The sequence below is a fragment of the Megachile rotundata genome, chromosome 6 (assembly GCF_050947335.1).
Source record: "Megachile rotundata isolate GNS110a chromosome 6, iyMegRotu1, whole genome shotgun sequence".
NCBI lineage: Eukaryota > Metazoa > Arthropoda > Insecta > Hymenoptera > Megachilidae > Megachile > Megachile rotundata.
In genome coordinates this window covers 9,816,912-9,844,705 of record NC_134988.1, presented here as the reverse complement: position 1 = coordinate 9,844,705, position 27,794 = coordinate 9,816,912, and the positions used below count along the sequence as shown (strand labels likewise).

Sequence of the window (27,794 nt, the reverse complement as noted above, 5' to 3'; positions counted from 1 at the left end):
GTACATATAGCACAGATATTGATACATACATTATTTATCTAAAAAATTAAATATTAGCTAGTAATTTAAGAAAGAATTTTACACATTTTCTTTTGTAATTGTTATCCATCTTATTCTATAAAAAAAAGAACAGCAAAACACTAAAAAATGGAAAGATTAAATACAGTATGAGATTTAAATAAATAAATATTAAAGTATAAAACCATAAGCGTATTATGAAATGATAAGCGTATAAATGTACTTAAAATAATAATAAATCTAATGTAAGTATAATGGGGTGGTTTCTCCCTTGTGGCTTTAATTATTCGTACAAGAACCTTGCAATAAATACTCGTATTTATTCACATATGCAAACTATGCATAAACAAATTTCTCATTTACAGTAATAAATATTTATCTCAAATTAAAATACACAATTATTTTTTTTTAATCGATATACAAACTATTCTGCAGTGAACGTACGACTAACCAAAGGCTAATTCAACTTTATTTAACAATTATACTTTATATAAAACATACACGGTTATAATTATCGACATCACAATTAAATAACAGCGCCATATTTACCGAATGTCCACTTAAAAATTTTTAAATAATATCTATAAATCCTGACCGTGTTCTGCAATAATTCATGATGGTAAGTTGGTCAAGCGATGCAGGGTAGCTGTTCGTACATGAGACACATGCCAATATTGTCCTCGAGCGTGGTTCCTGTGTCCTGTCCAGGACCAAAAGCCACCCTTATGCGAAAGGGCGTTGCCCAAGTCTCCACTCGACAATTACCTTCTTCGTCCAGCTCGTTTCGATCGCACAAAGTGTTACCACAGTGTTCAAGATTGCAAATCCCAGCTTCGTTGTTTCCGGGCTGCAACAGGAAACAGCCAAAAGCTTGTTGTTAACCCTTTGCCTTACTCGGTGTCAGCCTTGCCCACGAAATAGCCTGACATCGGTGAACTACTTTGATTCGCTATTTGCTACAATTAAACTTTACCGTATTATTTACTTATCAAACACGGGAGGATAATAAATAAAGAAAGTTTAAATTGGAATTTTGTATTTGTAAATTGACATTTGTCCGACTATGTAAATTGTAATTGGATAACTTCAAATGGAAGGGTATTTATGAAAACGTAATAATTGTTTCATATCTGTAACTTCAATAGTGTTAATAAAGATGTATGATTTGTCTAGTGCGTCAAAACTATCCATAACGATATCGAAACAAATAAAGAAAGTTTAAATGTTAGAACAGTTTTGTATTCAGCGATCTGACTATGCAATTGGACTCAAATTTCAAATTGAAGCGTGTTTAAAATTCGAGTAAGGTTCATCACATTCGAACTGCGAGTCACGAGTCAAGTTTGACAAAATATGGCAAGAGGTTAACATCAACTACATTTGTTTTATAGCCATTTTATGTCCACTGTGTTTTACGTCTTAAGTTGTTAAAACTACGTGAGACTTATTAAAGCACCCAGTCTCGCAAAGTACAGTTCATCAGAGTATAACTTCATTATGTAACAAATTAGACCAGTAACGTACTGAAATTACATAGTTTTCTTAAGAACAAATTACAGAGAAAGGTAAAAGCTAGATATGAGATGCACAAAATTTTGTGATAAAATCATTTCGCGATCGCAGTTAGGACACGGTACCGGTGCTCAAAAAATAGCAACCTCAGTAATCAATTATTAAAAACTAAACTGTATATAAAAAGAAGCGGAAGATTTCTGAGCAAGTTACAAAACTAGCAATGTCTAATGCATAATAATAGTCATTGTCTAAACACGTAAAAGCCACGCTAAAAATGGAGTTCAAGTAGTAGTAACTTGAGCGTCAGTGGCGCTGCGTTTCGCTCAGTTAAAGAGGGAAGTGGAAACCGCCTTATCTGTTCATATTCTTTACGTCAGAGAACTGTTTAATTTACACTGATAAGACAATAGGTAGAACAATATAGGTTGAAACAAAAAATGTTATCTGACTATCTTTTAATAGTAGTAAAACACAGCTCTCTAGCTTCTTTTAATAGTAGTAAAACACAGCTCTCTAGCTTCTTTTAATACTACTGTGTAAAACACAATTTTCTCTAACTTCTTTTATTAAAGGAATTACGTTCTAAATATATTACATACTAAAACTTCTAGCTTCTTTCTATAATTCTACCTTCTTTAAATAACTGCATTCCAAATTCACTCTCTCCAAATAAAATAAAAGACATAATAAAAGATAAAAATAAAATACCGTGATGAACTCTTCAAAATCGCAAGGAATCAGCACCCTGTCCCTGCACCGTTCCTGACCAAAGACACTTGACAAGGCTTGTCCCATGCTCGTCATATTAGCAGCATCTCCGTCCATAGGATTCGTACCCGATCCCTCGATATCCGCGTCCGTGTTGTTCCCAGAAACCGCATTCGTATTCGAGTTCGTAGTCGCATTTGATCCCTGCTGGATGACCGTCGCGTTGTTCTCCATCCGCATCCTTGGAGGTCCAATTCTAAAAGAATCCGCGGAACAAGGCATGTACGCTATTCCACACATGCCCCTTTCTTGTCGAATGCACATGAGGTAGTCCTGGTCCGCCAGAAATCTGCCGTTCAGCAGAAAGTTTAACGTCTTCAGGGTCCCGTTAACCGACTGGAAATATTGCAGGCATCCCGTAGGTGCACGTTGCTCGAAAGCCAATTGAACGATTCTGATTTCCCACATTCGGGGTTGAAGACTCCTGGGCAAGCGGAAGTCTAATGTCAATGGCTCCCTGTTCTCATCCAGGTCTATGTACACTGAAAAAAAAGGGAAACGAGCATTGGAGAACGGATGACTTGGCTCCAAAGAGGCTTGAAACGTGAAAGATCGATTGCGTCCGTAACGAAGCCTGCTTGCCTATATCGATGGAGTCGAGGAACTTGTTCGAAAGTATCGTCTTCAATTTGCTGTTCTTTTGCAAGGAGTTACGGTTTTAATGGGGAGGATCGATTGTGTCGGGCTGCTTTATGAAAATACGATATCGACGTACAGGTGTGCTGTTGCGTGTGGTATGTGTACAAGTTTAAGAATTGAAAAATTGAAAAATTGAAGAATTGAAGAATTGAAAAATTGAAGAACTGAAGAACTGAACAATAAAAAAAGTTGAAGAATTGATGAATTGAAGTACTGAACAATAGAAAAATTGAAGAATAGAAAAATCAAAGAATTGAAAAATTAAAGAATCGAAAAACTGAAGAACTGAACAATAGAAAAGTTGAAGAATTGAAAAATTAAAGAATTGATGAACTGAAGAACTGAACAATAGAAAAGTTGAGGAATTGAAAAATTAAAGAATTGATGAATTGAAGAACTAAAGAATTAAAGAATTGAATAATTGAAGAATTGAAGAATTGAAAAATTGAAAAATAGAAAAGATGAAGAAATGAAAAATTGAAAAATTGAAAAATTGAAAAATTGAAAAATTGAAAAACTGAAAAACTGAAAAACTGAAATACTGGAAGATTGAAAAATTGAAAAATTGAGAAATCTGCAATTGTCCAAACCCTTCAAAACTTGATAACTTCAAAATCTCAAAATATTTAATTGAATAATTTCACTATTCCCAGCCTCGATAACACCTGAACAAAAACGCCCGCAATTTAAAGCACATTAAACTCCCGCATCACGCAATTTAGTAATTCAAAAAATGCACAATTTCGTAACTAAAAAACTTGATAAAATTACAGAACAAGTGAAATTCATAAATTTTCCGCTCCATTCATGAAAAACGTGATATGATTACAAAATTATTTACAACATTTTTCAGAGTAGTTTCGCGTTAAGTATAGCCTGCATAAATCCACAGAAAGTTAATTCCAAGATGAAAGCAAAGTATAGATTAGAAGTTGTAACACGATGTACAAAGAAAGTCGTACTTACAATGCTGACCACTGTTCCAGCCGCACATTTGAAACACGCTCCTACCATTCCTGATTTCCATGATATCTTCGTCACATACGCCCGTTCTGGAGTTGGGTTGACCCTACAGCGATCGATAAGTCACTTGAATGAACAAGCCGTGCAGTAAATGCGGCCGATTTTTATCAGCCGACCAATACATACATATGTATGGTGTATGTATATCGCGGTATTCGAAGCAACCGGTAGATTGTGGCCGCTTTTGACCCGCCTTCTTTGCGACCAATTCATAGATAGGTTAATTAATTAACACATTGACTTCCGTGGGGAGTCATTGGTAAGTTTCGTGGCAAAGCTATGTAATGTAGTGCGATTGAAATACGAAAGATGTTAATAGATACGTGGATGTGGTAGAGGTGAACAAATTTTGTGTTGGGAAATTTGGGAATTTGGGGATTTGGGGATATGGAGATTTGGGAATTTGGGGATTTAGGGATTTGGGAATTTGGGGATTTGGGGATATGGAGATTTGGGAATTTGGGAATTTGGAGATTTGGAGATTTGGAGATTTGGAGATTTGGAGATATGGAGATTTAGAGATTTGGAGATTTGGAGATTTGGAAATTTGGAGATTTGGAGATTTGGAGATTTAGGGATTTGGAGATTTGGGGATTTAGCGATTTGGGGATTTAGAGATTTGGGGATTTAGAGATTTGGGGATTTAGAGATTTGGGGATTTGAAGATTTGGGGATTTAGAGATTTGGAGATTTGAAGATTTGGGTATTTGGAGATTTGGGGATTTGGAGGTTTGGGGATTTAGGGATTTGGGGGTTTAGAGTTTGTGGAATTTAGAGATTTGGAAATTTGAAGACTTGAAATATTTAATATTTCTATAATCCCAAATTTCAATATTTCCAAATCCCCAAATCTCCAAATTTCCAAATCTCCAACTCTCCAAATTTCCAAATCTCCAAATCTCCAAATCTCCAAATCTCCAAATCTCCAAATCTCCAAATCTCCAAATCTCCAAATCTCCAAATCTCCAAATCTCCAAATTTCCATATCCCCCAATTTCCATTTCTCCAAATTTTCAAATCCCCAAATTTCCACATCTCCAGAACCTCATATCCCCAAATTTCTAATCAGTATTTTGACTCAAATAAAAAAATTGTTACCACAAAAGTATAAATAATTTTAGAAGTTATAAGTCACGTGTTACGAAATTTCTGTGGGGTGTAGAAGGACTGTTGGTCGAAGGGTAAACTATAATGCGCCCTTAATATTTCTGAACTTTATCTCTGTGACCCTTTGAATTATTAAGATAAGAAATTTGATCAAGCAAAACATTATTTTGCTTTTAAACTTTCATGAACGTGTCTCGTAAACCAATCTTAAAATATTATATTTAATTATTTGTTGCTGAGTTTAATTATTTACACTGAAGAGGTAAGTATTATCTCATAAAAATGAAATATTAATTACATTTTTGTAAGAAATAGCTAAATGAATTAAGTTAAAAAGATCAATGAAAAATCAATTGTCAAAGAAAAATAAAGGAAGATGAATCGTAAATATGCAATTTATTTCCAGAAAATTCAAAGAAAATATCAAAGGTCTAATATTGTATATCGAATTTTGAAATAACATGGATATACAATAGTTCGCGGAAAATCATGTATCAACAAAGATAATCGAAAGGAAACATTAATTTTTGAAGGACAATTGGTTTCTTAGGGAAGCACGAAATATTCTGTAATGAAAATCAATTGAATTATTTTTTTATCTAACGACCATCAAATTAAAAATCAAAATAATTTTGAAGAGTATGAAGAAATCACTGATGTTTATATGCTGACATTTAATTTATAATTAAACAAAGTATACTGCACATTGCTTAAATTATTTTTTCTAAAATATTTTGATTAAAACTTTCTTCTGAAATATTTTGATTAAAACTGCTTGTCTAAAATATTTTGATTAAAACACTAATAATGTCATTACTTAAAGCAACAAGGTAGCTACTAAATTTCGTACATTTTTCACCTAGGGTCAACGGATCGAATCACCCCCCAAAAATAGCAGTTCATGTTTCTCGAAAAATGGTGGTCGTTAATGGGTCATTCAGGTGAACGAGCGGAGTCCAATATGTGATCATAGTTATTTATGTTAACGAAAGTACTAGCTAAAAATGGTGTACTGAAAGTATATCCCGTATCTTGCAAGGAAAGAATGAGTACGTAAAGTGCTGTCGAATATATTATCATAATGATATCATTCTTATAATATATTACTTTATAACCTCACTGTGTTCACCAAAATAGGTACCTCATATTGAACGAATGACATGTACTTTACAAATCATGTATAAAATATATGAATATTTTTCAATACCATTGTTAAAACAAAACACAATTAATAAATATTTATATGTACTTAAAAATTAAATTGTTTTTAAATGATAACAAAATAGGACTACAATTTATATTTTGATAAAGGAGTGCAATAAAGTATTCTTATAAATGTTCATATACCTGCAAAATATATTATGTGTATACATTTATACATATGCATACATTCATTTGTACGTATGCATATGTACATGTGTAGTTATGTGCAATTACACATGTGCTTTTATACATGTGCATTTACACATGTACATTCACACATGTGCATTTGCTAATGTGCATTTACACATGTGCATTTATACATGTGCAGTTACATATGTGCATTTATACATGTGCAATTACATACGTTCATTTATACATGTGCAGTTACATATGTGTATTTATACATGTGCAGTTACATATGTGCATTTATACATGTACCTTTACACATGTATCTTTACACATGTGCATTTATACATGTACAATTACATATGAACATTTATATATGTACCTTTACACATGTGCATTTATACATGTGCAGTTACATATGTTCATTTATACATGTGCAGTTACATATGTGTATTTATACATGTGCAGTTACATATGTGCATTTATACACGTACCTTTACACATGTATCTTTACACATGTGCATTTATACATGTACAATTACACATGAACATTTATATATGTACCTTTACACATGTGCATTTATACATGTGCAGTTACATATGTTCATTTATACATGTGCAGTTACATATGTGTATTTATACATGTACAGTTACATATGTGCATTTATACACGTACCTTTACACATGTATCTTTACACATGTGCATTTATACATGTACAATTACACATGAACATTTATATATGTACCTTTACACATGTGCAATTACATATGAATATTTACACATGTACATTTACACATGTGCATTTATACATGTGCAGTTACATACGTACATTTATAGGTATACATTTATACTTATACATTTATATTTATACATTTGCATATGTACATTGAAAAGAGCTTTTACAAATAGTTTATTTCTTCCCAAATTATAAACAAAAGCATTGTAGACGAAATTACGGAATTTAGTATTAATTCTGTCAAACTTGCAAAACAATAGCAGTATTTCCGAGCTAATGAAATATGTATTGTTCAAACCCCTTGATATTTCAGCGAAGATATTCCCAACTCGTGTTCCAACGCTGGCTGAATGACTATTGTAAAGAAAGTATAGTAAGTTCAACCCCCGAGCCGCTGTTCTGGAATATAGTGAAGTTAAAGGGGTGTCGTTAACCCTTACCAACACATTGTAACGCTCGCGTTACGTTACATACGTTCCACCATTTCTGGCTTCCCTTGTATATTTATGGAATACGTATTCTCATTCAGAACAGTTTCGAATTTAAACGGAAGATTATTCAACATTTCTATTGTAACTTCTGTTTAACGTTAAGAAACCGGTTTATATTCTGCTCTTTGTGTTCTTGTCAATATTTAGACCTCTTTGGTGAATTGATTTCATTGTAATTTTATAAAATTGCAGGTACATATCAATTGTTTGAATGATTTTTTTATATGAATTGTTTGAAAGAAAATTATACGATGATTTGATCATATGAATTATTTAAATGAACATTAAACAATGATTATTTTATACGAATTATTTAAAAGAAAATTATACAATGATTTTTCCATATGAATTATTTAAATGAACATTAAACAATGATTATTTTATATGAATTATATAAATGAAAATTATTTAATGACTTTTTAACACGAATTATTTAAATGAACATTAAACAATAATTATTTCATATGAATTATTTAAATGAACATTAAACAATAATTATTTCATATGAATTATTAAAATGAACATTATTTAATGACTTTTTAACATGAATTATTTAAATAAAAATGATGTAATGATTATTTCATATGAATTATATAAAAGAAAATTATGTAACGACTTTTTCATATGAATTATTTAAATGAACATTAAACAATGATTATTTCACATAAATTACATAAATAAAAATTATTTAATGACTACTTCATATGAATTATTTAAATGAAAATTATAAAATAATAATTCCTCATGTATTTTACAAATAAAAATTATAGAACAATAATTTATTAAAAATAAATAAAATACACTCGAAGAAAAGAAATGTTTGTTACACGAATGCTAAAAAATAACAAACCTTGACATATTGTTTAAAATTTTTGTCTGAAATAACCTAATTTAGTATGAAATATATCATTCAATATATCATATCGTTATTTTAGTTGAATAATTAACTGAAGTTCAAATGTCATGTCTTAATTAATGAAGAACTTTAAAAACGTCACAAAAGATAGAATTCAAGATAGTACAATTAACAAATGTCCGCCATTATTCAAAAAGCATGAGAGTTCATAAGAAAATATTTTATCGCACACGTAATGTATCAGTACTCATAAATATGTAAGACTAAAACAAATCAATAATAAATAAGCGTTCTCAAAAACCTAATCTAAAATCCTCACACCTTTCATTCTTGAATATAAAATATAATGTGAAGTATATTTCATTCTTGAATATAAAATACAATTATGAATTATATTTTATTCTTCAATATAAAATACGATTATGAATTGTATTTCATTCTTGAAACATAAATATTCATACTTGACGTTAAATATTCATTCTTGATGTCAAAAATAAATAAAATTGTTATAAGTTAATTATGAAATAATCCCCAAAGCGTGTCATTTAACCTCTCATACCTGAAACCACATATTCACATAAATTTTTATTTCATCAAACAAAATTAATAAGCAAAATAATTTCACCCCCAATCGCCCACAATTATTTCAACATATCTAACAGAAATAACTGAATCCGATAAAATTAATAAAAATTAATAAATAAATTCATGATCATAAAAAGTACTGATCACAATAAAGCTCTAATTCATCAAACAGCAAAATCTAAAAATGTCATAACTCTATCGTAGTTTAGTTAATCACAACCAAAAATTTCACCCCCAATCGCACAAATTACTCCAACACATCTAACAAAACTAACCAAATCAGCTACAATTAATAAAAATTAATAAATAAATTCATGACCACAAAAAGTACTAATCCCAATAAAACTCTAATTCATCAACCAGCTAAAAAATTCACAGCCCAACCGTAGTTTGGTTAATTACAAGGCAGTAAACACACCCCAGTATAAATTCTACAACCGCATTTTTTCGATGAACCGTGTACGTGTTAACCAGGGAACCCTGTTAGAATTCGGGTTGCTGAACCCTTGGTTGCGTTGGCAATTAAGGGTCAACATTTCAACACAGAGTGGACGACATCGTCCGCGGTGTGTGTCTCTCTTTGCTTTGCTTTGCTTTGAAGGGGATGGAAAAGCGTGTCGCTGTAATCACGAATGCGTAGTATTCCGGGGTTAATATGCCGTTAGTAGAGCAAAGAATGATAGAACTGCATGGCTTACTATGTTGAAGTGGACGAAATCGATCCTGAGTTGGCTGACCTGCCTATCGATCTTCTGTACGACCACTGAACAGTTCATGGGCCAGTCAATGAGGTTGGGGAAACCTGGGCTGATCACGTAGGTCAGATTATTTTGTACCTCCTGCTCGCAGGTTGCCGTGACTGGGTGACAAAAAAAAAATAGATGTAAGAGCTGGAAGAGGTCCATTAAATATCCACCGGGGCGATATTGAAGATCGATGAAAATGGTGGTTGCAGATTTTTATTGTTTTATAACATTACGGATTGTTAAATTCACAATTTAATAACATACGAGTTGTTAAATTTACAATTGTATAAATTCTTATATAGACAAACTCACAAACTTACAAATTTCAATTTCTTAAGGATAGGATTTCTAATGGAACAATGGAGCCTCCACATTCTTGAGTATAGAATTACTGAAATTGCAAAATGATTGATTAAGAGCAGGTTTGTGGAGGAATTCATAAATTCCCGAATTCTCAAGTGTAAGATTTTATGAATTTCTTTAATTTCAAAATTCACAAAATCCCAAATCCCCAAATCCCCAAGTCCCTAAGTCCCCAAATCCCCAAATCCCAAATTCCCCAAATCCCAAATCCCCCAAATACCAAATTCCCCAAATACCAAATTCCCCAAATCCCAAACTCCCCAAATACCAAATTCCCCAAATCCCAAACTCCCCATTCCCAAATTCTCCAAATCCCAAGTTCCCCAAATCCCAAATTCCTCAAGTTCCAAATTCTCCAAATCCCAAATTCGCCAAGTCCCAGATTCTCCAATTCCCCAAATCCCCAATTCCCCAAATCTCCAAATCCCAAGTTCCCCAAATCCCAAATTCCTCAAGTTCCAAATTCTCCAAATCCCAAATTCGCCAAGTCCCAGATTCTCCAATTCCCCAAATCCCCAATTCCCCAAATCTCCAAATCCCAAGTTCCCCAAATCCCAAATTCCCCAAATTCCAAATTCCCCAAATCCCAAATTTCCCAAATCCCAAATTTCCCAAATCCCAAATTCCCCAAATTCCAAATTCCCCAAATCCCAAATTCCCCAAATCCCAAATTCCCCAAATCCCAAATTTCCCAAATCCCAAATTTCCCAAATCCCAAATTTCCCAAATCCCAAATTCCCCAAATTCCAAATTCCCCAAATCCCAAATTTCCCAAATCCCAAATTCCCCAAATCCCAAGTCCCTAAATCCCCAAATTTCAAAATTCCCTAAATCCCAAATTCCCAAAAATTCCAAATTCCAAAATTCCCAAAATCCCCAAAAATCCCAAAAATCCCAAAAATCCCAAAATTCCAAGAATCCCAAATTCCCAAAAATCCCAAATTCCCAAATTCCCAAAATCCGCAAATTCCCAAAAATCCCAAATTCCCAACCGTACCAATACACTTTCCTCCACATCCAAATAATCGTTCTAAAGATAACAACGAACACCCGTTATATGGCCGTGTAAACTGTCTGCAGATGAATACGATGCAATTCCCATTATCGCCATAAAATAAGCGTTCAACCCTCGGATCTCAAATAACTTAGCCATCAGCAGACTCACTACCACAACGAACCACTGACGTGAAAGAATGCTGCACACGATCAAAGTCTGAGGCCATCTAAGGATCCTCCTTGTACACGAGAAAATCATTCGCGAGCGGGGTCAGAGAAAACTCAGACGACATCTAACACGGGTTAACACCCTTCTTTTAACCCTTAGCCTCTTGACCAAGGGTGGATTCAACTGCGTCAACGTGCATTTATATGTTCGGTGGATATACCTTAAGCTTTGGTAATATTTCATTGTAGGTGCATACGCTGTGTTTGGTTTATCTGAATTCGGTTGAATATTTAGGGGAATGTGTGTAATGGGAGATAATTTTGGGGATTCATTTTTGAGTTATTAAATTTTTTGATCATGTGTTCTCACATTTTTTTAGTTTTATAATTCGAGAAGTGGAAGTTAGGTAATTACTAGACTAGTACATTTCCAAGCGTCCAAATTCCTGGATTCTCAAATATCTAAATTCCCAAATTTTCAAGCCTCGAAATTCCTTAATCCCCAAATTCTTGAAATTCCCATATTTCCAAATCAAAAATTCCCAAGCCCCCATATACCCATATTCCTATATTCCCAAATATTCCCAAATTCCCATATTCCCAAATTCCCATATTCCCAAATTCCCATATTCTCAAATTCCCATATTCCCAAATTTCCATATTCCCAAGTCCCCATATTCCCAAATCTCCATATTCCCAAATCCCCATATTCCCAAATCCCCATATTCGCAAATCCCCATATTCCGAAATTCCCATATTCCCATATTCCGATATTCCCAAGTCCCCATATTCCCAAATCCCCATATTCCCAAATTCCCATATTCCCAAATTCCCATATTCCCAAGTCCCCATATTCCCAAATCCCCATATTCCCAAATCCCCATATTCCCAAATTTCCATATTCCCAAGTCCCCATATTCCCAAATCCCCATATTCCGAAGTCCCCATATTCCCAAATCCCCATATTCCCAAATCCCCATATTCCCAAATCCCCATATTTCCAAATCCCCATACTCCTAAAATTCCCATACTTCCAAATTCCCATATTCCCAATTCCCTATATTTCCAAATCCCCATATTCCTAAAATTCCCATACTTCCAAATTCCCATACTTCCAAATTCCCATATTCTCAATTCCTCATATTCCAAAATCCCCACTTCCCTATTCCCCAAATTCCCAAATTTCTAAATTCCCAAATTCCCCAAAATCCCCAATATTCCCAAATCCCTAAGTACCCAAATCCCCAAAATCCCCAAAATCCCCCAAATTCCCCAAAATCCCCCAAAATCCCCAAATCCCCACATTCCCAAAACCCAAAATAACCACACCATTCCACTTAAATACATTAACCCAACCTTTAACATTCATTACAACGTAACTACAACGTCATACGAATAACTGCATCAAACACAGCCCCCGTATCGCGAAATTATCGAAGGCATTCGATCACATCCTCCTGAATATTTGATAGCTTCCGAATAAACCACATGTATATGTTCAGCAGAAAATGTTTGTTGTATCACATCGGTGAAAATATTGATCCGAATTCTGTGTGTGTGTTATGCGGCTAGTAAACAATGAATTTCAGTGCGTACGTGTGGCCGGATTCTGTTATCCGATGCGACTCATTGATAACGATTATTCTTCCTCCATTGTTTCCGGATTGCTTCCCTGCTGCGACAGAAGCGGATCGCCGAATTCACGGACGAAATAATGAACGGGAAACCGAGAACAATTGCGTTACAAACTGGTCAACCTCGTGAAATAAACGTCAGGGAAAGTTGATGATGTTGCGATGCTGTTTTTCACGGTATTGTTAGATGATTGGATTGCGGCGCGATTCGATCGATTTATTTCGTGAAATCTGCATTTTCGATGGGGAATTTCTCTTTTAGATGTGAAATCTGTCTTTTGGATTTAAAATCTGTCTTTTCAAGGTAAATTTGCTTTCTCAAAATTTGTCTTTCTGAAATTTGTCTTTTTCACGCGAGTAGAATTTTTAGTCGCCATTAGGTAGAACGGAAACTTTATTTTGGGGCAATGTGAAAGTAACTCGAGAATAGTTATGCTAATATACTGGGTGGCCAAGATAAAAGAGTGTTGCTATGAATACAGAAGGTATGATTTCCGGTCTCTTTTATCTTGACCACTCTAAATTATTATAACATAAAAGTAGTGATTCTATATTTTCAAGCAAAAGTCATATTTCTTCCAAATTTTTTATTATTTTTCATTTTTCACAACGGCAATTTTCAGTTAAAAAATCTGAAAAAATTCTGTGAGATCTATTACCAAGTTCTTCATCTTCTACAATTTTTTCGGAATTTTTGTACGTCTCTAAATGAGAAAAATATTTTTAAGATTCTGCCGTGTTACTACCCTCCAAATGAGATATGGGGTTGAAGCTTGATATGAAATTTTTTTTGACACGCTATCGAATAATGTATTGCAAATTACATTAGGCTCGAGGGTATATTCGACCACCTTAATAAAAATAAATTATTTAACGTCGAAATCTAACATGGCTGAATAAGATGGTCAAACTGACCACTGACGTGATGAATTCAATGCAATTCAGTTTAATATAATTTGAAATAAATATTTAACTAAATCTATATTATCATACATATGTTATATAGAAATATTGAAGACAATAGTAATTAATATTAGAGAAATCTTAAATGAACTCAGCAAACTTTAAAACTGACAAAGAGTAAAAATTGAAGAAGAGTAAAATTAAAGAATAAAAATTACTTTCTACAAAAATTACTGTTAAGAAAAATTACTTTTGCCAAAATTGAAATGTAAGCAGTAAAAAATAAAATAGAGGTCAATTTTTATTGGTAAAATAAAACACAGTTAAATGCTTGAATGTTAATTCAGAACATGAACGAGGTAACACGTGTCCATTCCATAATGGCGGTTAATGTGTCAAATATAATCTCGGACAGCATCAAATCTCGCGAGACGTTCATATTTATACACGAACAGGTAAAAAGCCGAGCGTTCGCGTCCGCAGCAAGTTCCATTCGTGTTACTTTTATGGAACGCAGATACGCCAATATTTTTACGTCGTAACGTGGACGATAACGGGAAAAGAAGACGCTGTAGTTCTCGAAGAGGGAAACCGCGACAACGGTACGCGATGAATTATGACGCAGGACAGGATAGGTCGTGTTTACGCGTAAAACAGGACAGTGATTAATGCGATAGAACCAGTCGAAAACATGGAAGGTTCAATGCGCCCGGAAATTATGTAACATATGTCGTTTGCTTTTTCAATGTCTTTATAGGTGATTACATTAATAACGACGCGAGAATATCCACTGTTCTGTTTTGCGGGCAGACGTGGAATAACGGGGTACAGTAGACGCGCGTTATATTGCCGTTTTGGAGGTTTGAAATTTTATGAGTTTTGTTGTGTAGATTTTTAGAGAGTTTATGGTTGCGATATGTGGGTATTTGGGAGATTGCGGATTAATGTGAGATTAGGGAAATTTGAGAATTTGGGATTTTTGAAAATTTGGGGATTTTAGAACTAGGGAATTTAAGAATTGGGGACTTTGAGAATTTGGGAATTTGTGAACTAGGTAATTTGAGAATTTGGGTATTTGAGAATTTAGGAGATTGACAACTGGAGAATTTGAGAACTAGGGAATTTGACCACTTGGAAATTTCACCACTTGGGAATTTGAGAAATAGGAAATTTGAAAACTAGGGAATTTGAGAACTTGGATATTTAAGAATTTGGGAATATGAGAATTTGGGAATTTGAGAATTTGGGAATTTGAGAATTTGGGAATTTGGGAATTTGGGAAATTGGGAATTTGGGAATTTGGGAGATTGGGAATTTGGGAATTTGGGAGATTGGGAATTTGGGGTTTGGGAATTTGAGAATTTGGGAATTTGAAAATTTGGGAATTTGAGAATTTGGAAATTTGACAATTTGGGTATTTGAGAAGTAGGGAATTTGAGAACTAGGAAATTTGAGAATTTGGAACTTTGAGAATTTGGGAATTTGACAACTGGGGAATTTGAGATGTAGGGAATTTGAGAACTAGGAAATTTGAGAAGTAGAGAATTTGAGAATTTGGGAATTTGACAACTAGGGAATTTGAGAGCTTGGGAATTTGTGAACTAGGGAATTTGAGAGCTTGGGAACTTGAGAATTTGAAAATTTAAAAATCTGAGAATTTGAAAATTTGTAAATTCAGAAAAGCACCCTAAAAATTTGTCACCTTCAATTTTGCAAAACTTAACAAATTTTTAAATATAATATCTACCTACGTAAACCACAAAAATGAATGACAAAAGAACATTTCCCCAAAAGAAATAAATGGCTGCTATAATTAATCGACTTCGAAGTAAAATTGAAAGCTAAGAAAATTATTTTGGTACACAAAATTATCTATTAATTGCAGCACGATGCTGCCGCAAAAAATCTCGAGCCTCGATAATAATGAGTTCTTATTCAGGCATTCAATGGTCGTTTTAGAGCCACAGGGGCTCTATTCAGCTTCGGCTACATACTTGCAACCCCGAGGAAGTGGTTAACAGTTCCACGCTGGGATTTTTCTCCTTTCGTTGAGAAAACAAGTCGGTGGACAAGCTTAAAAATTCACGAGGCGGTATCTCTGCGGGGACGACGTCTTGTTAACTCTTTAAGACCTGACATTTTAGTTATTTTGCATCTTTTTATTTCGTTCCTTTTTCTTCGCGTATACTCTTCTCTTTTCTCGTATATACTCTTCTTCTTTTCTCATATACGCTAGTCTTTAGGAGTGTTTACGTATTTATTCATACCTTTTCGTGCTTATGAAATGGGATTGATTATTCTTTGTTTAGGACCGCCTCTAGAGCTCCGATGGCGGGGAGTTATCGAGCGACAATTCAAAGTGTTGATAATTTGAGGTGTTTAAATTTTTACGTTTTTACAATGTTAGCAAGTTGAAGGCATATATTAGATCGATAATTAATAAAATAATACTGTAATTAAATTAAAATACAAGTTTGAAGAGTTTAGTTAATATCGCGTTTAATGGAACGTCGAATGAAACTTTCAGATAAAAAATCATCAAAATTGATCAAAATTTATCAAGAAATATTGGTGACTAGTTATTTGTACATTTTAATAAATAAAAGTTTAAATATTTTTTAGTTTGTAAAAAAAAGATGAGAATTCTTGTTTAATCTTTCAATAGCGTGTTAGAATAAAAAATACATAGTCTGTTTGTCACTTTGGCAAGACACTAATGTAGTTAATAATGGATTAGTTTTTCGTGGTATAGTATATGTCGCGATAAAATTGATGAAGAATAAAACCGGAAAAAATATAGACGCATAAAAGGAAACAATTTGGGGTATAGGCTATAAAATTAAGTGGGTAATTGAACGGTGAAAGGAAAAAGTGTTAGGGTGAAGATATCGAATGCTTAATAAAAATAATAGCAATCTACGAATATGTAATTACTGTTGCTTGAAATACTTCATACTAAACATATTTGGTTTTATAACATAAATAAATTATATATTTTAGAATAAATTATAAAAGCAATATATTAAATATATTTATTTATGTAATCCTACAATGTAATATTAAAATCTGCTAATCACAGAAAATTTCTTTTTTAATATCAAGTTTGATATTTTCAAAAATATCAAACATTGCAACAGTATTTAACATTATCAAATATTTTAATATAAATAAAGAGTAAATATATAGAAAACAAGAGAGAACACTTCTTTTCTACAAACTTCTAATTATTATTTTACACTATAATCGCAAAGTTACAAAGTTGAGTTCATCGTTAAAACTAACATGGTAGAATGGATAATTTTGAAAACGATATCCTTGTGAAAAGCGATACTTGTTGAGAGTTTAAACATAAAAATTTAAAGATATTTCTTCTATATCCTCAGGATATCCATCTTTATTCTGCAACCCCTCATTATTTTGTTACTTGTAACTTAAAATATGAGATACATGTACATGAATAACATGTTGACAGACCTTTATATATTTTATTTATCAATTTTAATATTGATATATGAAGAACAATAATGCATCAAAATTAATGTTAATATACATTTAACATTGATGTGTTAAAGCAGCAATGTATTAATATTAATCTTATTGCACAAAAGACAATGATATATCGACATGAATGTCAATGTATTAGAAACAGCAATGTATCTATACTAATGTTAATATATTAAAAACAGTAATATATCAATATTAATAATAGACTATATTAATAGCACATGTATACTGTACATGTGTGAACACTTTTACTGTATCTCCAAAATTTCTAAATTTCCTAACTTTCAAATATAAATTTGATGTCTCCTTTCCAAATTCTTTAACAAATTCCACATTCTTACATTCCAACATTCAACAACATTTCCCAGTTCCCATATTGTCCAATCCTCATATTGTCCAATTCCCACATTGTCCAATTCCTACATTGTTCAATTCCTACATTGTCAAATTCCCACATTGTCCACTTCTTGCATTGTCCAATTCCTACATTGTCCAATTCCCACATTGTCTAAATCCCACGTTGTCCAGTTCTTACGTTGTTCACTTCCCACATTGTCCACTTCCCACATTGTTCAATTCCTACATTGTCCAATTCCTACATTGTCCAATTTCTACATTGTTCAATTCCGACATTGTCCAATTCCAACATTATCCAATTCCCACATTGTCCAATTCCCACATTGTCCAATTCCTACATTGTCCAATTCCCATATTGTCCAATTCCTACATTGTCCAATTCCCACATTGTCCACTTCCCACATTGTTCAATTCCTACATTGTCCAATTCCCACATTGTCCAATTCCGACATTGTCCAAATCCTACATTATCCAATTCCCACATTGTCCAATTCCCACATTGTCTAATTCCCATATCGTTCAATTCCTACGTTGTCCAGTTCCTACATTGTCCAATTCCCACATTGTCCAATTCCCACATTGTCCAATTCCCACATTGTCCAATTCCCACATTATCCAATTCTCACATTGTCTAATTCCTACATTATCCAATTCCCACATTCCTCATTTCTCAAATCTCTATTCCTAACTTTCTAAATCACCAAATGTCCAAATTTTCCAACGTCCAATACTTCCACTGTATCCACACCACTACGAAGACTATAAAACCTCATAAAAATAAAGCACATCACCCTCCTCCTAAACAATAACTTTCCACAAAAATATCCACTCCCCAAGAATCATTCGAATCAAAAGAAACTATACGAAGATTATAAAACGTTATCATATGATCTACGAAAGAGAATCTCTTTGTGAGAAAGGAGAATCCCCATGGCTTTTCCACTCGAATCGAGTATCTTCGACTCGCTCCTTGATAGCTCGAAATGTCCCGATAAAAAAAAAGGATGGTGGGATCTAACGGACACTTTAGCGTGGCCTTCGGAGGCGTTCCCGAAAAAGAAATTGGCGGAAAGGTCGACGAAACGTGGAGGCGATCTTTTATCTGGGACACACGAACAAGACGGCGGGCAATTAAATAACTGTATAACCTGTGCCGTACATTCTCCCTCAGCACGCGAGCCTTTATCAACCGTTCCTTTTCTGTTTCTCCTCTTTCCTTCGTGTTCCTTCTTTTTCTTCGTTTCTTTTCCGCGCTCCACGAGAACGCGTTCCACGAGATCGTTCCTTTCGACGCACATTTACTCCTCGTACCGTTAACTTCGGATCGCTTGCTTGCCAAACTTATTTTCGAACGCGGTCTCGTTACGTTGTTGTTGATTAGGGAATTTGGAAATTTGGGGATTTTGGGGATTTTGGGGATTTTGGGATTTTGGGATTTTGGGATTTTGGGATTTTGGGATTTTGGGATTTTGGGGATTTTGAGGATTTGGGGAATTTGGGGATTTGGAAAATTGAAAATTTGGGAATTTGACAAATTGGGAAATTAGGAAATTGGAAAATTTGGAAATTAGGAATTTGGGGAATATGGGAATTTGGGAATTTGGGAAATTGGCAAATTGGGAATTCGGGAATTTAGGAAATTGGGAAATTGGGAAATTGGGAAATCGGGAAATTGGGAAATTGGGAAATTGGGAAATTGAGAATTTGGGAATTTGGGAAATTGGGAAATTGGGAAATTGGGAATTTGGGAATTTGGGAAATTGGGAAATTAGGAAATTGGGAAATTGGGAAATTGAGATTCTTGAGAATTTGGGAATTTTTGGAATTTGGGAAATTGGGAAATTGGGAAATTGGGAATTTGGAAATTTGGGAAATTGGGAAATTGGGAATTTGGGAAATTGGGAAATTGGGAAATTGTAAATTTGGGAAATTGGGAAATTGGGAAATTGAGAATTTGGGAAATTGGGAAATTGGGAAATTGGGAAATTGGGAAATTGGGAAATTGGGAAATTGGAAAATTGAGAAGTTGAGAATTTGGGAATTTTTGGAATTTGGGAAATTGGGAATTTGGGAAATTGAGAATTTGGGAATTTGGGAAATTGGGAAATTGGGAAATTGGGAATTTGGGAAATTGGGAAATTGAGAAATTGAAAAATTGAGAATTTGGGAATTTGGGGATTTGGGGATGTGGGGATTTAGAAATTTTTTAGAGTTTGGTAATTTGAAAATTTTTTAAATTTTGGAATTTGAGAATTTAAAAATTAAAAGTTTGGAAATTAAATAATTTTTAGAATTGAGAAGAATTTTATAGTTTGGGTACGTGCGAATTTCTGACAGTTCAAATTTTCAATTCTTGAGCATAAATATTTGAACATCCCAAAATTCAGAACTTCAAAGACAGACTCGATAATAAATTGAAATTGAACATCAAGAAAGGTTGAGAACCTAAGAAGGTTCAGATTGAATTTGGAGCATGCCAAAAGTGATTTATCGTAGAGTACACCAGACGAATTCTTATTACAGCTAATACCCTTCCATTCCAAGAATTCGATCAAAGACACAAGGCTGTTCCCATGAAACTACCTTAAAATCTCTTTGCGCAAAAATTTTTTCTCCCATTTCCAAGAGAAATATTTTTCAAAAAGAGAAAAAAAGCGATGGAATAGCGAAGCATGATCCATTCAAGCATCATCAGATTAAAACCGTGGCAAGAAAAATAAAGCTGCGGCAACAAAGATAAAGCTTCACACTGTAATTCCAACAGTTTGATTAATTCCGGTGCTATTTTCAAAAATATTGCGAATATGAGAAATGTAAGTGGATGAATTAATAAAAGCAAAGTACAAGGAGTGAGTACCTGGAAGACCGAGTTTAGCTCACTGGGTTATATACATAAATAACGCAAAACGAATCGAGGACAGTTGGAGATTTAATGTTTCAACGGAGATCGATGTTTAGTTTTTTCATTTGTATCGAACTTAATTGAAAATTTGTTCTACGTGTTCTGTTTTTGTGTGCCAGATTCGCGCATTTCTATGGAGTTCTACGTTTTCAGGTATTATTTAGAAATATTGTATGAAACGGTTATTCATTTAACGAAGGTAGAATATTCTGTAAAATAGTTCTGTGAAATATTTCTATAAAATATTCTATAAAATAGGTCTGTGAAATATTTCTATAAAATATTCTATAAAATAGGTAATTCACTTAACAATAATATTTCGGAAATATTCTATAAGATAGATCTATGAAATATTTCTATAAAACCTTCTATAAAATATTGTATAAAATAGGTAATTGATTTAACAATAATATTTCGGAAATATTCTATGAAATAGTTCTATGAAATATTCTATGAAATATACAGGGTGTCTCACAATTAGTGTAGGTCCCTGAAATGGGGGGTAGCTGACGCGATTCTGAATAAAATTTCCCTTTGCAAAAATGGGGTTTGAAATTTCGTTTTTGAATTATTAAGAAAAAACACGGACTCACCAGAGCACGAGGATTACACATGCGCAGACGCGAGGGCGACAGCTTCGGATAACGCGTAATTATCCAGCGCGTGGTAATCCAACGCGTAGTACTGCAACGCGTGGTAATACAACGCGTGGCAATCCTACGCGAAGTAATCCAACGCGTAGTAATACAACGCGTAATAATACAGCGTGTGGATATCCAACGCGTAACATTATCTAGCACGTGCATATTCAACGCGTAGTAATCCAACGCATAATAATGCAACGTATGGTAATTCTAAGCGTAAGAATCTAATGAGTGGTAATCTAACGCGTAGTAATCCAGTATGTGGATATCTAACGTGTAGTAATCCAACGCGTGGGTATTCAACGCGAGTTAGTCCAACGCGTAGTAATGCAACGCGTGGTAATTCTAAGCATAGGAATCTAATGCGTGGTAATCTAACGCGTAGTAATCCAGTATGTGGATGTCTAACGTGTAGTAATCCATCGCGTGGATATTCAACGCATAGTAATCCAACGCGTAATAATGTAACGCGTGGTAATTCTAAGCGTAGAAATCTAATACGTGGTAATCTAACGCGTAGTAATCCAGTGTGTGGATATCTAACGTGTAGTAATCCAGCATGTGGATATTCAACGCATAGTAATCCAACGCGTAATAATGTAACGCGTGGTAATTCTAAGCGTAGGAATCTAACGCGTGGTAATCTAACGCGTAGTAATCCAGTGTGTGGATATCTAACGTGTAGTAATCCAGCATGTGGATATTCAACGCATAGTAATCCAACGCGTAATAATGTAACGCGTGGTAATTCTAAGCGTAGGAATCTAATGCGTGGTAATCTAACGCGTAGTAATTCAGTGTGTGGATATCTAACGCGTAGTAATCCAGCGCGTGGATATTCAACGCATAGTAATCCAACGCGTAATAATGTAACGCGTGGTAATTCTAAGCGTAGGAATCTAATGCGTGGTAATCTAACGCGTAGTAATTCAGTGTGTGGATATCTAACGCGTAGTAATCCAGCACGTGGATATTCAACGCGTGTTAGTTCAACGCGTAGTAATGCAACGCGTGGTAATTCTAAGCGTAGGAATCTAACGCGTGGTAATCTAACGCGTAGTTAACCAACGCGTAGTAATCCAACACGTACTAATCCTCGCGCTCTACTTGGTCCGTGTTTTTCCTTAATAATTCAAAAACGAAGCTTCAAACGCCATTTTTGCAAAGGGAAATCTTATTCAGAATCACATCAGCTACCATTTCAGGGACCTACACTAATTGTGAGACACCCTGTATAAAATAGGTTATTCATTTAACAAGTATAGAATATTTTATAAAATATTTTAGAGACAACTAAATATTTCATGGACAATATTAAACATTTTACAAGCAACTAAATATTTAATGTACAATATTTTACATTTCATAAATAACTATATTCTTACAATATTTAATGTATTAAAGATAAAAGTTTCATATAACATTTTCACGTTAAATATTAAACATGAAATATCAATTACCAAATTGTACAAATTTATAATGCATTTCTCTTATGTATAAAATCTCTGTTCATTATGGAACTGAATTTCCATCTCCAATTGACTTCATTATTAATACAATGATATTAAAACTTTCACTTACAACGTCGTTTTAATTATTGGATTACGTTAAATACGAGATATCAGTTACTCTATTAAGCCGTATTTCAAATTTAACTTCTTACTTTGACGGTTTCCCTATTAGCTGCTAAAAATTAATCTGTACTTAGTCGCAATCGATAAAGTTTCTGCTGATAGTTCTTATTGCTCGACCACCGATAATCCTATTAAGTAAAACCACCACTCGCCTGAATTGTCAACTATAATCGAAGTCACTAAACGTTTGCATTATCTATTAGGTGGTGCGAGGTTTTCGTGCAAACTTTGGGTAATCGAAAGTTTTTTGTATCATAACCTCATTTAATAAAATAATTATTCTAACTAAATTATTTACTCAAAAACTATTTTAACTGAAACTAAGTTATATTTATAATAATATAGCAGATTATTTAGTAAAATTATTTGATTTAATTGTAGATATCATTGCAAAGTGTTAAAATAAAATTAAAACTTCATACCTAACCTAACATGCAAATACATCTTTACTAAAAGTGGTAAAATAATATTGTATTAAAAATATTTTATTGAACATAAACTATTTTATTATCTACAAAATATTAAATATTATCTATGAAGCATTTAGTCATTTTTAAAATATTGAATGTTATCTATGAACAGCTATATTATCTACAAAATATTGAATATTATCTATGAAGTATTTAGTCATCTTCAAAATATTAAATGTTATCTATGAACAGCTGTACTATCTACAAAATATTGAATATTATCTATGAAGTATTTAGTCATTTTCAAAATATTAAATGTTATCTATGAACAGCTGTATTATCTACAGCATATTAAATATTATCTATAAAATATTTAGTCATCTTCAAAATATTAAATGTTATCTATGAACAGCTGTATTATCTACAAAATATTAAATATTATCTATAAAATATTTAGTCATCTTCAAAATATTAAATGTTATCTATGAACAACTGTATTATCTACAAAATATTAAATATTATCTATGAAGTACTTAATCATCTCCAAAATATAAAATATCATCTATGAACAACTGTATTATCTCTAAAATATTAAATATTTTCTGTGGAACATTTAGTTGTCTCTAAAGTATTAAATATTATCTATGAAGTGTATCTCTAAACTATTAAAAATCATCTATGAATAACTATATTATCCCTAAAATATTAAATCTCCTCTCCAAAATGTCTTCCCCATAAAACATTGAATACAATTCCACATATCATCTACAAAAGTGATACAAATTTTTGACCAGCACAATCACAAATTACATAACGCTGTATACACATTGTGACAAAAGTTCCAAGTACGAAAATAGTAAAATCTTGAAGCAAGTTCAGTCTACTGATATTAATGGTAGAGTACATCGCGTGGCAAAGTTTCAGACACGATATCCATGAAATGTTCACGCGAAATGAGAATGCAACGTGTAAGTGCTTTCATACAGAAGACTGAGCAATTTACGATTGACAGAACACGATGTGGGTGGAAACAGCCAGTGAAGATAAGTGGAAGTTTTATTTAATTTTGTTATGAAGTTAGAAAGATCTCTTAAACTCTGTTCCGATGTTTACAGAACGCGTATTCGCGCAATAATTCGATATACTGTGACTTAAATGAAATCACAAATGTTAAGCGGTTGAACTTGTCCGCCATTTTGATGGTCATCCGCCATTTTGTTGTAAATAGAGTCTATCAACACTTTGTTAAAATAACCTATTTTCTTTCATTTTTCTTAAGTATTTTAAAATACATATTTAGAATTATATTTCTCTTATAGTAATTTATGTATGTATAAATAATTGTATATATTATTTTATAATGAAATGTTATGTTATTTTATAATGAAATGTTACATTATGTTTTTTGTTTTATGTAATCCATGTTATGTTACTTTTACAATGAAAGTATTTTCACTTATGAATTAACAATTTGCTCTATAAAAATTATAAATAAATTTGAATCCTGAATTCAATAAAAACAGTGCTTAAAAAAAGAACGCCTCAAAAAAAGAACAACATAAATTTTTATGCCGGAAGAGTAAATTAGCTGACATGTAAATTCTTTGCAAGCTCATCGTTCGTGAAATGGATGAATTATGTATTACAACATAGAAAATGGTATGCACGAATACAGAAAACAATAATGATCAACAGTAAACATGACTACCTGAAATTAACAAACCACGCGTACGCACTGATTCGCTTATTTTCCAGTTGAAAAATTCCAGCGAGTAATTTATGGTACGTTTACACATCGAAAATAACAGTTTGTACTTACATATGCAACACACGCCAAAACCGAGAGCACATCGTCCATGGGATTTCCCTTGTTGAATGCGGCACTCATACGTGTTCATGCATACTCCTCGTCGTCGTTTGTCCTGCGATAGGCACTCTTCTTGCACCGGGGTTGGAAAGAAGTTCAGAACTGCGGAGGGTTGCAAACAACCATTGGCGTAACTATAATCTTTTGTGGGGAAAGATAGGAAAATGATGATGGAAGGATACAGGGAATTGCGGGGTTGGATAAATGGGGACGGACGCAAAGGAAACTACTTATGTAGATTGGAGGATATTAGTATAGGGATTTTTAAATTGTGGAATTGTGGAATTTGTGAATTGCTGAATTTTTAGATTTTTTGAGTTAGAAATCTGAAGTTGATTTCTTTCAAATTTTGAAATTTCTTAATTTACAAATATAAATTTGGTATCACCAAAATTTCTAAATTTCCTAACTTTCAAATATAGAAAATTGATATCTCCAAAATTTTTTGAATTTCCTAACTTACAAAGCTGAATTTACTAATCTAGATTTAGAAAATTCCAAATTTGTCAACTAATTTACTCTCAAGATTTTTAAATCTCCAAATTTCCAAATTCTCCAACAAATTCCACATTTCCACATTCCAACATTCCCCAGTTCCCTCATTGTCTAATTCCCATATTGTCCAATTCTCACATTGTCCAATTCCCACATTGTCCAATTCCTACATTGTCCAATTCCCACATTGTCCAATTCCCAAATTTCTATATCTAAATTTCTACACCTCCAAATGTCCAAATTTTCCAACTTCCAAATCTCTAAATTTTTACACCTCCAAATGTCCAAATTCTCCAACTTCCAAATCTCTAAATTTCTACACCTCCAAATGTCCAAATTTTCCAACTTCCAAATCTCTAAATTTCAAAACCCACAATTTCCTAAATTTCCAAAATTCAAAAATTCTAAAAATTCCCCAAATTTCCATAATTTCCAAAATTTCCTAAATTTCCTAAATTTCCTAAATTTCCTAAATTTCCTAAATTTTCCAAACTTCCTACATTTCCAAAATTACCAAAATTCCAAAATTTTCAATAATTTCCAATATTCCTAAAATTCCCAAATCTCAAAAATTTCCAAAATTTCCAAATTCCCAAATTTCCTAATTTCCCAAATCTCCCAACTCCCAAACCAGTAACCTCCAAACCAACCCCACAAATCTCTACATCCCGTAACAAACCACAGCCCCGAAAAAAGCCAGAAATCTTAAAGCGGATAAGAAACGCTTCCTCCGCAGTCGTACAAAGAAACAGCTCCTCTTTCTTGCGAAAGGAAGTTCACCAACGTTTCCCTGTCCCCGTGCCAAGAATCCCATCAGCCTACGTAGAAACAAACACTTTGAGCGGTAATGCCCGCAACAAACATGTCCTGTAGCAAACACAATCTCGCGGAAGGATCCTCGAAAAAGTAGCTCAAACACGGGACAAAAGAGGCACGCAATATCACTCGACTTACCCCTCGAGATTGGATTACTGTTCAAATCGTTCGATGGTTTCTCGACGGTCGACCAAAAATTCAGACCCAGCAGGGACCACTGATGCGTGCTCGACGGGAAGATGATCATGGTGCAAATACCGCTGGACATCCAGGATAAAACGGTCCATCGCACTTCCGACGCGAACGACACGCTGATCAGGGTTGCCATTTGCAACAGACGAATCGAAAAGTATCTGAGGATCATTTTCGAATCTCTCGATGTACGAACATTCGTGATTTTCTTGAATCTTCATAGAATACGAGCGAAAGACGATGACCGACTGACTGACCGTATAACAGGTACCCGGACCAAACACATGTTAGACCCCTACTGCTACAGTTACTTCCACAACACCACGGATTACCGCTACTGGCGTTTACTTGATCGCAAACGTACTCTTACCGGTGAGGCTTATGAGATCACACACTTGGATTGTCAATGAACCGTTCGTGTAACCGAGGACCGGGTTCCCTCTCCCTTCTTCAGGTAACCATGAACTTATGTAAGGGAGAGGATCATTAGAAATTCAGAAATTTCCTAATAGACGAATTTTCAGGTGTTTAAATTCATCGTCTGTGTTCTTTTCCGTATTTCGTAATGGCGCGTCTTAAAATGTGTAAATCAGTGGATTCCTGAATTTCTACAGAGGACACATTCCTAACTTCTGAAATTCTAAATTAATATATTCTTAAATTCCTATTTTACAGATTTGCTGGGTTTTGAGATAACAAATTCCACGGTTTCCAAATTTCCCAGTTTCCAAATTCGTTAGTTTCCTAATTCACTAGTTACCAAATTCCCCAGTTTCCAAATTCCCCAGTTTCCAAATTCCCTAGTTACCAAATTCCTTAGTTACCAAATTCCCTAGTTTCCAAATTTCCCAGTTTCCAAATTCCCTAGTTACCAAATTCCCCAGTTTCCAAATTCCCTAGTTACCAAATTCCCCAGTTTCCAAATTCCCCAATTTCCAAATTTCCCAGTTACTAAATTCCCTAGTTTCCAAATTGCCCAGTTTCCTAATTCCCTAGTTCTTAAATTTCCCAATTCCCAAATTCCCAAATTCTCAAATTCCACAGTTTCCACATTTCCCAATTCCCACATTCCCCAGTTTCCACATTCCCCAATTC

At 33.6% G+C, this 27,794-nt stretch overlaps 1 protein-coding gene across 1 annotated transcript; it reads right to left on the bottom strand.

Moving 5' to 3' along the window:
• LOC100880264 (uncharacterized) lies at nucleotides 1-27,794 on the bottom strand. The gene is made up of 6 exons (XM_076532864.1): nucleotides 26,646-27,794; nucleotides 25,149-25,298; nucleotides 9,767-9,927; nucleotides 3,907-4,009; nucleotides 2,242-2,783; nucleotides 1-865 (listed from the first exon to the last, which is right to left on the bottom strand). Exons 1-6 carry the CDS (start codon nucleotides 26,869-26,871, stop codon nucleotides 647-649), a joined length of 1,401 nt encoding a protein of 466 aa, XP_076388979.1. The 5' UTR covers nucleotides 26,872-27,794; the 3' UTR covers nucleotides 1-646.

What these genes read in the sequence shown, in the direction of transcription:
- LOC100880264 (XM_076532864.1), bottom strand. Translation starts at nt 26,871, where the DNA reads ATGATCCTCAGATACTTTTCGATTCGTCTGTTGCAAATGGCAACCCTG. An exon ending in CTGGAACAGTGGTCAGCATT is followed by an intron (nt 2,784 to 3,906) that starts GTAAGTACGACT and finishes CTTTTTTTTCAG; the next exon opens with TGTACATAGACCTGGATGAG. An exon ending in ATTTTGAAGAGTTCATCACG is followed by an intron (nt 866 to 2,241) that starts GTATTTTATTTT and finishes TTCCTGTTGCAG; the next exon opens with CCCGGAAACAACGAAGCTGG.